The sequence below is a fragment of the Cebus imitator genome, unplaced genomic scaffold (genome assembly GCF_001604975.1).
Source record: "Cebus imitator isolate Cc_AM_T3 unplaced genomic scaffold, Cebus_imitator-1.0 Scaffold90, whole genome shotgun sequence".
NCBI lineage: Eukaryota > Metazoa > Chordata > Mammalia > Primates > Cebidae > Cebus > Cebus imitator.
Window position 1 is genome coordinate 5347506 of NW_016107405.1, and position 16076 is coordinate 5363581.

General features: G+C 40.9%; 1 protein-coding gene across 15 annotated transcripts in view; it reads left to right on the top strand.

Annotated features, from left to right (window-relative positions):
• ST7 (suppression of tumorigenicity 7) overlaps positions 1–16076 on the top strand; it is a 300125-nt gene that overhangs the window by 280333 nt on the left and 3716 nt on the right. For 7 of the 15 annotated variants that reach the window (XM_017535062.2, XM_017535063.2, XM_037740805.1 and 4 more), the window contains one exon: positions 8170–8262. In XM_017535062.2, coding sequence (XP_017390551.1) covers positions 8170–8262 — 93 coding nt within the window. Of the gene's footprint in view, positions 1–8169; positions 8263–10933; positions 11074–11866; positions 13465–16076 lie in introns of those variants that run through there. The other 8 variants (XM_017535069.2, XM_017535071.2, XM_017535073.2 and 5 more) reach the window with 3 other exon arrangements.

Consider the following 16076-nt stretch of genomic DNA (forward strand, 5'->3'; position numbering starts at 1 on the left):
TCCCTTTTCCTGCCCTTCCTAACCCAGCAGAAATCCAAGTTGGTGCAGGAAGGGAGGTTTGGGGAGTGAAATGGGATGGTGTAAAAATAAGCTAGAGATGGGACTCAAAGTTGATTGAAAATTTTTGTTTAGTTTTGAAACTATTTCTTTAACAAATTAATTGTGGGTCTGCTTCTATAGATTACTATGTATAACTTGAAGGATGACATGATCAGTGTTTCCGCCCCTCCTCAGTAAGTGCAATAGCATACTTCAGGTGGCTTGGTGGCACCAGCAACTGTATTTAAATGGGTTAAAACACACCACACTCCACACGGTGTGTGTGAGCATGGTCATAATCTCTTGTGGCTTGTGCTTCCTGTTGTATGTAAACTGTTCTATCAGAAGGAACAAAATAAATTTTTATTTAAGCATGAGAAAGAGACAGAAAAGCCCAGCAGTACTGAACACGAGAGGCCTTACCTAGTGTCAGTTGTGGAGAAATTAAATGGACAAGTTGGCTTACCAAATATCTGTAGATTGGCATCTTGGAAACAATAATAGGAGCTCATCCATTGAATCTGATGGAAAGAAAGTTACCTGTCCTATAGAAAGTACCAAAAAAGGGGTGGGACAAAGGATGATGAAGACATGGTGTCACCACAGAAAAATGGCATCACCATAGGAAAAAAAAAATCTACGAAGGATAACTGGAAACTCTTTTTGGAAATTAGTTATCCATGTAGTCAGATAACAATGGGAAGATGCTCTGATCAACTGGAAGGATAATGAGATTGAAAGAAACATGAAGTGAAACAGGGAGTTGCAAAACCAACCAGGATAGGGGATTGTATGGGGATTAAATTTTCTCAAATTAAACTGGCAGAATGCTTTATTAGGATAGAAAGAGGAGATGGGTTTTCAGACATAACACAGTATGGCCAGGTACCTATAGGAGAGGAAAATTCTGCAGTTGATCCTTACAGATAAGCAGGAACCACTCTGGAGAAGTGTTGGTGAAAATCATGTAACTGTGATCCCAGCCAAAGTCACTTACACTGCCATTCATTTTTCACATGGAGCCATAACATTCCATTTTAGAAAAGAGGTCTGTGGAGGTGCTTACTATATGCTAAATGCTTGAGAATGCCACGAACCTTGAAGAGTGTTTATATAACTGGGTAATTTACAGAGGGCTTGCATTTACATCATACACTCTCCCTGATAATGTTCTGAGTTAGGCTAGACAGAGGTGGCCATCCCAGTTTTTCAAGAGAGGAAACAGGTTCATTGAAATCAGTGCCTTTTTGACACTGCAGCCACTATTGGGGATCCAGGATATAAAACCAAGTTCACTTTTCCTTCACTGCACTGTACAGATTAAGAATACAAGGATCAGTCATCTCTGAAACATTTGTTTGGAAGCCCATGAGAGAAATTTATATCACTACTTACAGGGTTAGGGTGTATTTATTATACCTAATCTCTCTGTAATGTTTAGAAAGTTAACCATCCTATACAAAATTATATTTTCTGTTTGATATTTACTTAAACATTTTAAATATTGAATGACACCAATTTTATAAGATAAATAACAGGTATGTATAAATAAATGAAAGACACTGGAAGTAAATAAGCCTGTATTAAGTGATTGCCACTCAATTGTGGATTTTAAATAATTTCTTTTTTCTTCATATTTGTGTTGTTAAATTTTCGACAAGCATAAATATGTATATGTACATATATACTTGTATACACATATATTTTTAAAATAGTATCTCATCACAGATGTTTTTGGTCTTTTTTAAAAATCAAAGCTGTAAAAAACATGCAATTTAGAAGAAAGAATTACCCCTCCAAACCAAGACAATTTTATCCAATCTTTTGACATGGCTTCTGGATCTGTGTTCATTCTAAGTTAAAGGGAGTTTCCACCCTCTGGATTTTCCATCAAATGACTTGGATTAGAATTCTGACTCAGCTACTTACAGTAGCATTTACTTTACTAATTTTTAAAAACTATGAAGCACCGATTATATTGAATGCCATACCCCACCCACCCCAGATTGTTGATTTCAGAGCAGTTGCCGCAGCTCCCTCTCAGGTCCGCTGGCCAGGCGTGGGCAGCCTGTGCCAGAGCAAAGGAGGCTGCACTTATGCCAGTGCACCACTTGGTGGTGCCTTTTGACATCTCCAGCCTTATAGTTGAGGTTTTCTCCTTTGAATCATTTTTATCTTCATTCTGAAATTTAAGACCATTCCCCAACTTTCTTCCAACTTCCCGTTTTCATTAGAAAGAAAATTCAGGGAAGAAGGTAATAGTACCTAATTTTACTGGGTTCCATTAAAATGATTGTTAGTAAATTTATTTTTGGAGATTTAAAACAAATTCTTAGTATCTATCAAAACTGTTGGGGGTAGGGGTGGAGGTGTTTTTGTTTTGCTTTTTAATGAATTTGTTATGTTGGAACATTAGTCATCCTTAATTAGTGGAATTAAATAAGTTTTCCACCAATCAAGCTGAAAAAAAGAAAACCTCCCATTTTTGATAAAGCCCCAAAGTCCAGCTGATGCATGGCAGAGATTGTTTGGGTTTGAAACATATGGTGTTTTTTTTAAAAAAAACAAAACAAACAAAAAAACTGAATTCTCAACCACAAATACATCAGCGTTTCAAAGGTTTCCAAAATGTTTGATTCATCACTGGTCCCAGCCCCTGAAATTACACAATATATTCCTCAAAGTCAAGATAATTAAGAAAGGCAAGAGTTTTAATTTACAAGATTGTATAATATGTTTCTAGTTCATTACACAGCTACCATGCCACCTTATCTGAATTATATTTATTTTGAACACTGTCAGTTCTGGCTATCCTCAGATACATGCACCACTGGAAGTATGAGTTGAATATAAAAAACATAGAAATGAAGGCTCTCATTTGAACTGGGTCTTCTTTACAAGAGTATTATGCCTTCTGGGCCCCCCCCTTTTTTTTTTAAATTTTTGCCGGGGCCCTATTTTAAATGGCACATTGTCCACTCTATCTGTATTAATACCGATGTGGTTTTATCTCCCTCCTATCTTTATATTTTCAAGGCTCTGTTTTGGCTGTATTTATTTTAGAAAGCAGGGTTGCCTGCCGACCACAACTGTGAACTTTAACTTTCTAGTTCTATATATCAGGAGGCCAGTCTGCCATGGGGTAAATCACTTAGCCTTTCTTTGTTTCCGTTTTTTTTCCAACTTGACCAAGTAAGACTCTTTATTTTCTTTTTAGAGATCCCCCACCTCAAAGAATCCACTAAATAATGTATAAGATTTGAAGGTAGAGTTTTTTAGGAGAACTAAGGCAGAGTATTCCCTTTGAGAGGGGAAAATGGCCCATTGTTGAAGCATAGGATGAGGTTCTGATTCTAATTTATTCTCTTTGAACGTAATGGCAAATGCTGCTCACTGTAGGATGTGGTTCTTAGGGCATTTCCTCAACCAAACCTTTCCTTCATAAGGCTGGCACCTTTTGAAATACAAAAGAGAAATTTCACCACCCTCCTCCATAGATCCAAGGCTAAATTTTGTAATTTGGGAGAAAGTAATGACCGGCCAAAGTCCCTGGTCATAGCTAAGTTAGCCTAATAGCCAGACTCCAGATACCATATGATGCTTCCCCACCTACTACCCAGGAGAACCAACTTGCTCCTTTCCTTTATTTAGTCTTGATGACTGGCTATCATATGGGTCCACCTGAGGTTTTAAAAGGAAAATTCTGTCTCTTCTTGATTGTCCATTTATTCATTCATTACTTTATTCAACAAACATTTATTGAGTCCCTCCTTTGTGCCAGACATTATGTTGAGGATATCAGGATGAATAAGAATCTGAAATGCTTTGGAAGGAACATTAGAGAGAGAGAGAGAGAGAGAGAGAGAGAGAGAGAGTGTGTGTATGTGAGTGTATGTATGCACACATGTGCAGTATATATTTTTTCTGCTTGTCCAAGTAAGGCTCTTTATTTTCTTCTTAGAGATCTCCCACCCCAAAGAATCCACTAAATAATAGAAGATTTGAAGGTGGTGCTTTTTAGGGGAACTAAGGCAGAGTATTTCCTTTGGTAGGGGAATATCTGCCCCACATCAAGTAGATAGATAGTAGTGCTTGTATATACACTATCTATCATGAAAGTAGGAACTGAGTTATTAGAGTAGTGAGGGTCACTAAGAAGTTAGGGACTCTGCTGTAGAATTTTTCTTCAAAATCAGAGTAGAACATCATTTAATCCAACCAAGGGAAAGTGTTTTTCCCAAGGCCACATAATTACGTAGTGAAAGCATGTGGATCCCAACTGAGCCTTTTGACTTTTGAATTTTCTTTATTGCTGCACCCAAATTCCTCACTAAAAACAGATGGCCTTTCTGGCCAGTTAACTACATTGAACTTAAAAGTGAGGACATAATACTGCAATTTGGTGATAATTTCCTGTTCTATCATTTGCATTTCTAATTGTTAACAATTAAGCAGCATTTTTACTTATAAGCTAGAATATGGCCTGATAGAGAAAGTATGAACTTTAGGTTTAATAGAGAGGGATATGGGGAAAAGAAACCCAACCTTTATTGAGCAGCCAGGCACTATATGTGGACACCTTGACCTCTACTGTTACACTTAGTTCCTTTACCAGCCTTTTGAGGCCTGTGATATTCTCATTCTACAGACTAAGAGACAAGGACACAGATTAATGACCCACTCAAAGTCATTTACTAGTGAGTCTAGGCAGGTCCTGCTCATCCTTTAGATGCTTCTTGGGCTGCTCCACCATTATGTACACACAGCATCATGCCTCCCTTGGAAGTGCTCATCACTGTGGAAACCTTTACTCTCACTTTTGTGATGATTGGATCCTGCTTCTGGCACTTGGTGGGAAAGGGCAGGGGCAGTGTGTGCTGGGCTCACCTTTGTGCTCATCACATAAGAAGTCACTCACCTTTTGACAAGCGACTGATTATAAGAGGTAGAGCTGAGATTCAAACTCAGTTCCCTCTACTGCAAATAGTCTGTATAAAGTTCTCTAAGATACTCTTTGAAAAGGTATCATGGACTGATAAACTGTCTACAGTTACATTCTAGCTTTGCCTATGTAGTAGACAGAGTCATTGGGAAAATCAGGAATTAACTTGTTCACATATATATCCTTTTGTCCATTCTTTGGTTCTGGTGATTTTCCCCCCCAGTGTCAATTGAGAAGAATCTCTGATGGGAATGGCACTGATAGACTTGGCACCTAGAAAATGTATCTGATCAGTGATAGAAGAAGTCAGCATCATGCCATGGACTTGATTGTGAAGGCATGATCTGCTCTTTCACTAATTCCCAGTTTCATTTTGACCCTTCAGCAAATTCGCAACCAAAATCAATGCAGGGGAGGGCATGGCACACAGAAGAAAGTGCAGAAATATCATTTATGTACCATGTATTCACTCCGAGTGGCCTAGCTTTTTGTTTTGTTTTTAACCCAATACATGTATCTTTTTAATTCCTCTGAAATTTGTGTTTTCTCAAAGATTTTTAGGCCTGTACTCATCCATAAAGTAGATCTGTTCAAATGATCTTTTTCTATTCTTATTTCTACTACCAAATCAGTGTGTTTTTAATACTTAGATTCGCAAAATTTCTGGACATTTGGCAAAAGGCACAAGGCTGTCATGGAGCAGTTGCGTGTCTTAGCAGCGAAAGGGACCAGGAGGTGGGAGGTGATGCTGGCAAGGCTTGTGCAGTGCCTCTCCCGGCCTGTCTCTGGACCTCTACTGCTTATCTCACACCCGACTGGGCCCTGCACTGCAGGGTGGGTAAAGGATAGAATTGCAAGCAGAAATTGTATTTGCTTTTGTTTAGTGAAGCCAAAAGCCTTAATACTATTTTATGAGCTCAATGCAAATGACAAGTGACATGGGAGAGATTTTTAAATGCACCATAAGCATCTTTATAATCATGGGGGTGGAGGGCAATCCGGGAAGAGGGTGTGGGTGGGTGGGTGGTTGTGTGTACACATGCACTCGTTTTAAAGTTGTGCTGTGTCTCTAACCTCTCCAAAAAAGACCAGAGCCAATTAGAAAAAGGAAAAGACCAGCTTGATGCACAAAATTCTGTATGCATGCCAAATATTACAGTAAAAAGTATGTAGCATTTGACTGAAAAGACACCAACCAACCATAGATTTCTATGGTTGAACACTCTCAAGATCTTGCACTCCTGCATTTCATTTAAAAAATTACTCCCTGAAGTGCAAACTGACTTCAATTTTGAATAAAATTTAGCATTCAAATTTATAGCCACTTTGAAAACTGAGGGTTTATTTATATCATACAAACTTGAACAGATTCTTAATTACAGCAGCCCTTTGCACTTGGAGAATCTGGATTAAAAAAAACAAAAAACTTCCCACGTAGGTTTTTCCACATTTTTCAGATGCTTTTGTAGCAGCCATCGTTTATGGGAAATGGAATTAAAATCCTGCCATAATGTAGTTTAAGTTTAAATTCAGTACTTCCCAGAAGAGATTTTAGCGTATCCTATAAAGGCACTAAAAGGCTTATTTTTGTTTTTGTTTGTTTTTGTGGGGGGCATTTTGTTCTCTTGAAAGTCTGGCTCTAATGAGAGAGACGTTGCTTCCTTGGAATGATCTCTGTGTGTTAACAACCTGTGCAAAGAACTCCTCTCTTGCTTGTTCTGGCGGGCAAAAGTCATCTTTGTTTGCGTGAACGAAAAGGTCTGATTGAACTAGGGTGAGCTTTTCATTTTAAGCAGAGTTAAAGTCTGGGGTGTTTTTAATGTTTTAATCTCTGTTTAAGAGGTTTCTGTTACGAGAGGAAAATTGATAACATTTTTACCTCAGCAAACTGCCAGCAAACTGGCTCTGCTCTAATCCCACGTTTATAGTGATTTATATTCTCCGTGGCAATGTGCTGTAACCTCAGAGTGATACCACTGCGGTGTAGATTGACTGCATTCCAAATGCTGGAATCACATACATAATGTTTTTACTTTTAAATAATATTCAGACACCAGAATAAATACCATATGTGCACTGATGCTGGTTACAATGGAACCTTGTCATTTCTTGTGAGGGAGAACATTCTTTGTTTCTGATTCCTGTTTGAAATAAGTATGCAAAAGATAAATATGTACATTGACAGCATTTTAAGAAGGCTCTGGTAGTTACACAGCTGAGGATGTGGCTATGATTCCTTGAAATGTATCATTTAAAACTAAATATTCCTGCATGTTGCCACCATCCCTCACATACACGAAGGCAAGGACTGTTATCTGACATTCCCAGAGTAGGGTATAGCTTTTATATTTTATATCTACAGCAGGCTGTAGTAAGAGGACATCTGTTGAAGAAAAATTACCTCTATGAGGACTGTTCATAGGAACAGTGAGACTAACATGCCGATGACATTGTAACAGGGAGGGTAACATGCCTGATCATGGGAAAGGATGGATTGATTGGAAAGCTGTAATTTAGTGTGAGCCCTAATGTCATCTGATGCTACAAAAGCAGAATTTATGTGGCCTAACGTCATCAAAATATAGATAATCAATCTCTCCAGATCAATTTTCCCACACGATATTGAAGATTTAAACATTTCATAAAGTTTAGAAATACCTCCCAAGTTATACATTTTTAGATTTTTGTTTTTATTCATCTTGGTTGGAATTCAAATCCACTTACACATTATTTTTTAAATCGACTTGGTAGAATGCCTTTCTTATTTGTACATCTATGCAAACTCCAACAAGTCAATCCACATTTCCTTCTTGGGAAGCATTTTAATCCAGGTTTGTGTTATTACTGTTTGTTTAGCTATATTGAATTAGTGCCTATAACATTTTACTAATATTCAGTAGATGATGAAACTCTGGCCATTGATATTGATGGCTTCCCCACCCCTCTGCACCTCTGTCCCCACCCAGTTTTGTGAGGTTTGCCCAGAATATATAGTGTGAGATGAATGTGTGAGTAATACCTCATAATTCATCTCTGACATTTTATCTGGCACATAGCTTGGTCGGGTAAGCCTTGCCTCCTTTGGAGAAGCATTCCCTGTTATAAAAATGCTCAAACGTCCCTTTTTGCAGTCGGAAAGTTATGACACAAATTTTGGCCATATCTGACATATTTTTTCTCCTTTTCAGCTTTCCGGATGATCCCTTATCCCTTGGAAAAGGGGCACCTATTTTATCCTTACCCAATCTGTACAGAAACAGCAGACCGAGAGCTGCTTCCATGTAAGTCTCACCTCTCTTCAGCCAGTGAGGGTGTGTGGCGAAAGGTGGGGATTGGAAGAGGTGGGAATATCAATGTTTATAACCTTCGTCTTTTATTACTTTTCCCCAAACCCCTGTCCTTGTTTGATAGCATATGTATTAAAGTGAATTACGTGAGTGGGTTTGGCTTCCTGTTCCTCCAAGCCTCTCCAAATTTATCAAAGGGAAAGATGCCAAAGGATTGAAATCTAGATGAAGAAACTCCATGTACTGATTGGCCTGAGCACAGAGGCCCTGGTTTGGGCTGGTATCTGCTGGGCTGGTCCATTGGCAGGGTTCTGCCTGGGCTCTTCAGCTGGACAGATGTGGTCTGCACAGACCAGTTTGAAGAGGAGCTGCTGATGGAGAGGGAGCTGCAGATGAGTCATGGATGGGAGGGTGCTGGCACCACAGCCCCAGGTGGTGTTGCGGGACAGGGCAGTGTGCTCTGTGGTGGGACAGTGCTCTGGCCAGAGGGATTTCCTGTGAGCACCTCGTGGGTTGCACGTAGTGACTCAGTACCATGTGCAGAGCACACATGCAGCCTCAGCACTGTATGAAAGCACACAAAAGAAAACCCTGCCCTCGACTACCTTACACTGCTAGCAGTCTAATGGCCCATACCACATGTGGAAAATATTATTTTGCTTTGCTGTAATACAACATTGTTTTGACAATTCAGGCTAAATGGTTATTATCAAATCACACTGTGTGCAAGGATCATGTCAGGCTCTTCATGTAGCCCTGACTTAGGATATATTTTTCTCCCTCAGATAATAAGCTCCAAATTTTAGCTCTTCTCCCTTCTCTGTCCTGTCTCCTGCCATTTCTGCCCTTTCATCAGCTCCAGTTATATCAATATCTTATAGCTGTAACATATATAAATACTTTGCCCAGAGGAACAGTGTAACTTTAGAGTCCTGGGTGCATAGTAAATTTTCAAACACCAGCATCATCAAGCCAGTCGTGAGTCTCCAGCATGGTGGGATTTGGGTGTAGAACTCGACGGCTGTCATCAGATTGAGGTAGCAGGAGGTGCTCACTCACCTCCTTGCTAGCCAGGCCCAGTTCGAGATTTGTTACTCAGGGAACTGCGAGATCTCCTTGATGGGTTCCTCATTGTTTGAGTTTGATTGTGAACAGTCTCTGGTGCCTCACACGGCATTAGAGTTGATTTCAGAAATCCTCACCATGGGCCCGTAGTTTACCTTTTGACTCCCCCTTCAGGGAGATCCTTGTTAAGTTTTGGTTTTCTGGTAAGAAAGGCAGTTTTCTGACATGTACAATGTTTTTAAATGTTTTAATCGAGTTCAATTAAGTTTCCATGGGGATAGATTAGTTATTAGAACAAGATTACAGTTCTTACAAGAAACCTTATAGGGATAATCTTTATAAGCCCGAAACAGAAAATTGTGGCTCACATTAATTTAATTGAATGCAGTGCTCCAAGTCTGGTCTCCCTCCAAAATCTTTTTTGGTTGGATGTTGAGGGTGAGGATATGAAGAAGGTAGGTTGTTTTAAGTGCTACCCATAATTTGCACATTAAAAGTGTAATTATATCCACACGAGGCCCTGAGCACACTTGCTCCAGGTGTTTGAATCCCAGCAGGCTGACCTACCTGGACATGGTAGGCATGTTTGTCTGTGTGGAGTTCCACCTGGATCCCCTCTGTCCTCAGCATTCAGCCTTGTGGATTACTGTTGAGGGCTCTGAGGAACAGGAGCTGAAAGGTAGAGGAAAGGCCTCTAGATCTTGTATTCCCTGAGGACCATGAGACCCTCTGGTCCTCTTAGAGTGGCCTATTGCTCATGTGCAGTTTTACAGCCCCTCGCTCTTTCTCCTCCTGCAGGCCAGCCCCATCCACCCAGGCAGTCTCTCAGGCAGCCATGCAATGAGCACAGAGAAGGAAGTGATTCTCTTGACCTTTGTCCCACAGCTTTTTGGTTTTCTCAAACCCAATGTTTGAAATATGAAAGTTATAGAGGGTACTTTAGAGAGCACCAACTTTTCTTGTTTTTTGATGATTGCAAAACCCTAGCAGCCTTGACCTTTTCCTCTTGCAGTTTGAATAGACCTACCTACATGTGAGGTAGGTCCTCGCTGGATATCTCTCTATGAGGGTGGCACCCTCCACTGACATACCTAGAGAGTGCCAGGAAAAAATACAGAAGAAACTAGTATCGCCATATTTATAATGATTTTTTTTAATACAGGAAGGAAAAAATATAGACAGGAGCACTTTTTTTTAACCATGTATACTCGATTTTGGATTTCCAGGTTTTGTACAATGAATACGTGTTTTGTAATTTGAGTAAAGTTCTATTGTTTTAGTTGTGTTTGCTTTTGAGAAAGAAATACTATACATTAGGCATCGGCAGTGCTCCTCTTCCCTCCCATGAAGGCAACCCCACATTAGCCCCCTCCTGCCTCAATCTAGAGTGCTGAAGGTTGGACGAACACTTGCGACCAGCAGATGGGCCTCCAAAGGCTGGGTCAGATGTTGGCTACGGTTTGTCAGGTGCACTATTTTGTTCATTTCCAATAGTCTTCCAACTCTTTCCAAAGCTCTGGGGTCAGTGCCGTCATATAGACCATCCCTGAGAATGCATTTTATTCCAGCCCTGATGTTTCCCTTTTGGTCTTCTCCACAGCTTTCCATGAAGTCTCAGTTTACCCAAAGAAGGAGCTTCCCTTCTTTATTCTCTTTACTGCTGGATTATGTTCATTCACAGCCATGCTGGCCCTCCTGACACATCAGTTCCCGGAACTTATGGGGGTCTTCGCAAAAGCTGTGAGTGTTTGCCCAGAGGGAGTCCTCGGGGAATGGTTGGGGAAAGCCAAGGGAAGCAGCATAAGAGAAACAAGGTTGCCTTGCAGAAATTGATACGAGCCTGCAAAGATCATTGCTCACCATTTAATTTTCATGATCATCAGTGGAATCAAAGCATTAAGGGTCAAATGAGAAAGTGCAGGTTATTACTGCATGTCTTGCCTCGTTTCACAAAACAAATTCTTAGCAGTTTCCAAAAAATGCAGGAGGTCCAAAGGGGTGGAATGATTTAGGGAATTCTAGCAAATGAAAAATGTGTGGGAAATTATTTGGTTTTCTATAATTGAATGACATTATATCTAATCTTTGGCTATCGTGGTTCTTTCCTTAGTGAAGGATGAGATTTACGTTTTCAGAGATGATTTAAATAATTTTTTAAACGGCTGCAAACCTTTGGCTTGTTTAAGGAATGAACAGAGGGTGTGAAGGCTTATTAAGAAGTAAACTGAAATGACATTTAGAAATATGGAAAGCCATTAAGAGTTTTTAAGGAGCTTGGGGAGAGGAGCTTTAATAAGAAAAGCCATCTGCATTGACAGTCAAGAACCATTATTTCTTTGTTGAAAACTGACCATTTCAACCTGCACATGCAGTTAAGGATAAGTTTACTGATCTTGCCAAAGATGAGTTTTAAACAGAAGGAATAAGGAAAAGAGTATCAGTTGTATCCCTGGAACTCCATTCAGATTTCAAGTCCAGTGCAATCAGAAAGCATGATTTCTAACTTGGCTGGGTTGATTTAATCCCTTTCCAGATGATTGACATTTTCTGCTCGGCAGAGTTCAGGGACTGGAATTGCAAGAGTATTTTCATGCGTGTTGAAGATGAACTGGAAATCCCTCCGGCACCTCAATCTCTACATTTCCAAAACTGAACTCATCACCCCTCTTCCCCCACCACCAAAACTGCTCCTCCTCCTGTATTCCTGACCTCCGCCATCCACCCCGTTGCTCAAGCCAGAAACTCGGCAGCCCTCCCAAATTCTACCCTCTCTCACTCCCCACATCCCATCTGTCTTGGCCTTCGCAATCTGTCAGTTCTAACCTCCTAAGCAACTAGGCCTTCAGTAAATGTTATTCACCTCTTCTTTCCCTCCTTCTTTTCCCAAAGCATCCCTCTTAGTCTAGGTCCTTGTTATTTCTTGCCTGAACTCCTGCCATAGTCTTAACTGGTCTCCTTGCTTCCAGTCTTATCCTCCACCAACCTTTCTTTTATACTGACAGAAGAATGGTCTTTCTGACTTGCACTTCTGAGCATGTCACTTCCCTGCTTGAATTTCTCCAGTGGCTTCCCGGTCACTTCAGCATCAATTCCCAGTTGTTCAGCATGGCATCTAAGGCTCTTTATTATCTGACCCTTGCTTACCCCTCAGCCTCAGCTCTCCCAGCTCTTGCACAGTCACTGCTCTTCAGTCATAATGAATCACTCACCATTCCCACACGTACCAGGCTCCTGCACACCTCTGTGCCTTTGCACATGCTGTTTGCTGTGCATGGAATGCGCTTCATTGTCACCACCCTACTCGTCCACTCTACTAATGCCTCTTCGTTCTTTCGTACTCAGCTTTCATTAAAGTGCTTCTAAGCTGAGTTAGGCGTCTCTCCTCCATGAGCCCACAGTATTCCATGAATACATATATTCTCACATTGATTGTACTGTGTTATAATTGTGGAAAACTTGTCTGTCCCCATTTAGAATGTGAGCTCCTTGAGAGCAGGATGCTGTCTTCCTTATCTCTGTAACCCCAAGGCTTTGCACAGTGCCTTGCATATAGTAGGTTTTCAATAAATGATTATTAAATAAATAAATAAATGGCAGTGGTCTCTGCAGAAAGAGTCAGTGGAAAAATCAGAGACAGCTTAGCATTGTATTTTCTCTTCTTTATACTTATAGCCTCTTAGAGTTGAAATGGACCTGAAGCAAATTGCCTTTAATAGCAGTCTTCAGTGGAAGTCACCTAGACTCATGTTGAATACTTTCAGTGATGGGGTACTTACATATTTATAAACATTAAAGCCTATTTCATTATTGGATTACTCAGAACTTTGCCTTATACTGTGAAAATCTGCCTCCCTTTAGTTTCCACTTATTCCTGTTCTGTACTTTGAGTGTACACCAAACAGCCCTCCTTCTCTTGCGAATTCTTAGGACACTCATTCATTCATGGCCACCTCTAACCGACTACCTGATTTTTCCTCCAGGTAGAATATCTTACATTTCCTTAAGTCTTCTGTGCATGACATGATTTCTACACCCATTATCACCCATATTGCTGCCTTGAATGTTCCTTAGTTTATGGGCCTGGACTATTTATTAATTTCTTCTACTCCCTAGCCAATCTCTGAGTAAAAGTAGTTGCCAGAACTGAGTGTAACTTAGTAAAATTTAAAATAAGAATATTTTGGCCGGGCGCGGTGGCTCAAACCTGTAATCCCAGCACTTTGGGAGGCCGAGGCGGGTGGATCACGAGGTCAAGAGATCGAGACCATCCTGGTCAACATGGTGAAACCCCGTCTCTACTAAAATACAAAAAATTAGTTGGGCATGGTGGCGTATGCCTGTAATCCCAGCTACCCAGGAGGCTGAGGCAGGAGAATTGCCTGAACCCAGGAGGCGGAGGTTGCGGTGAGCCGAGATCGCGCCATTGCACTCCAGCCTGGGAAACATGAGTGAAACTCCGTCTCAAAAAAAAAAAAAAAGAATATTTTTACAACATTAAACAATTGTTGCTCTTTTACATTTTCTGTTTTTCTGTTAAATATTTCTAGAGCATATTTGTAAAAGTATGTTATTAGTCCAGTATTCTTCATTAAACCAACTGTAATAGCACTTAGTGGGAGTTTTGAATCAGTTGAGATTCCCAGCCTCTAGTCTATATAGTCACCTGGCCGCACCACCAGAAATCCAAAATCTTGAGTATTAATTAGCAGGAGGAATCTGTATTTTTAACAAAGCCCCCAGCAGATTCCAAGGATGGAGATGGAGGGGATTCTCCCATCTCCTTCCAGGGACACTGTTTGGAAAGCTGAACCTTCAAGCACCTATTTGCAGCTGCGGTGGTGTACCCTCAGAGCTGTTCAGGTGGAAGCTTTTCAGGAATTAATGGTTTCCCTGGCTGTACCTTGGAATCATTGAGAAACTTAAAAATTACTGAGGCCTGCCCCCACAACGTGAACTTAATTGGTCTGGGATCAGCATGGCCACCTGAGTTGTCAAGCGCTGGTGATGTGGATGTACAACCACTGTATTGAATAGAATGAGTAATTGCCTGAGCCCACTTTAACCAGCAAGGGGACTGGGAATGCAGAGGGAAGGATAGCGACTAGAATACACCTGGGCATTCTCTAGACTGTGAATGGCTGTGTAGCTGTGCTTCCAGAGTGTCGGAGAGGGGTGTTCATTACGGATGCGGGACAGGATGCCACTCTCCTCATTTAATGTTTTCAAAGCTTTGGTTTTAAGTATAGGATTAAATGATTGAAGAAAATATAAATCTGCCTTTAGGGTCCTCTTATTTTTTACACTACCAAGGTGTGATAGTTTGGTCAGCTCCCCGTAGTTTTCAAATGTTCTTTAGATAAGTTTGCATGTAAACCTCTGTCTGGCGAATCACATTTATCTTGCCCTTCATTAAGGTCTAGCAGTTTCCAAAATGTCTGGAGAGACTTTGGGGGAAGGAAGATGGATGGTCTTACTGAGACAAGCCCCTTCTCCTGCCTCCTCCTCGACCTGCCCCCTGAGTCTTCTCTGCGTCTTCACCCTGGTCACTTCATCAGGCCCCTCCCGAAGCTCCCACCCCACACCCCGCAGGTTATCACAAATGCCTTAGAGGCTGCCTGTGACCATTTGCAGCTTGTGAAAGTGATTTTCTCAGCCCTTCCCTGAGATAATGTCCCTGGGACAGTGACCTTTAGTAGATGCAGAGAGATTGCACTGCCACCCCCAGCTGCTGGCTTGGGAACTCTCCAGTGTGTTTACATGGTGATCATGATGTGCGGCTCATAAGGAAGCTTACAGGGAAGTGTGAACCACTGGGAAATAGTGAAAGGAGCAGCTTCCACCGGCATTTCCCCCTAATCTAATTACCTCAGTGATTTAGGACTAACTCTTCCTAGAATGTTTAGTTACAGAGATAAGGGTGCACATAAATACGTTATCATTCCAAACCCACCTCCTCCCAGAATGTGGGAAGGTCAGCATTCTGACCCCTCTGTCTTTCCTTCTCTAGTCTCTCTCCTTCCCTGAGACTGAGTCTCCTGACTTCTGAATCTCTTCACTTATAGGCCTCAACCTCTTTGAACCCTGATATTGATTACTGTGAAATGTCAATTGTCTGATTGCAGTAGGGCACCTGGAACTTACTCAGATAAGCAGAGGCGTTTTGAATGTTAATGAAGCCTGTTGGGAGCCGTGACCGTCTAAGTGATGGTGTTTTAGGCAATTGAAGTGTCTCTCTCTTTTTTAATTAGTTCAGTTGCTTTTTCTCACTACAAGACACTCATTGAATCCTGGGGTATTTTGATTTAAGATTTAACCAGGTACCTCTGCCTTCTGGACAGTTTTAGACATTGAGATAAATAAGCTCTTTCAGGTTTTCTTGGTGTTGCTCATTCAGACTTAACTTTTCAGCAATAAATTCCCCCTAAGTCAAGTGAAAACTGCTGTTTTCTGATTGTGTATTCCTTTATTGCTTGGGTCTCCAACTAAAAAATACTAATTTTCAAATGTGCAGAAATATAACTGAGCATCCTAAGCAAGTCATGCACCTCCAGACTTTTGTTGTTTTTTTTTTTTTTTTTGAGAGGGAGTCTTGCTCTGTCACTAGAGTACAGTGGCGCGATCTCAGCTCACTGCAACCTCTGTCTCCCAGGTTCAAGCGATTCCCCTGCCTCAGCCTCCAGTAGTTGGGAATACAGGCACATGCCACCATACTAGGCTAATTTTTTGTATTTTAGTAGAGACAG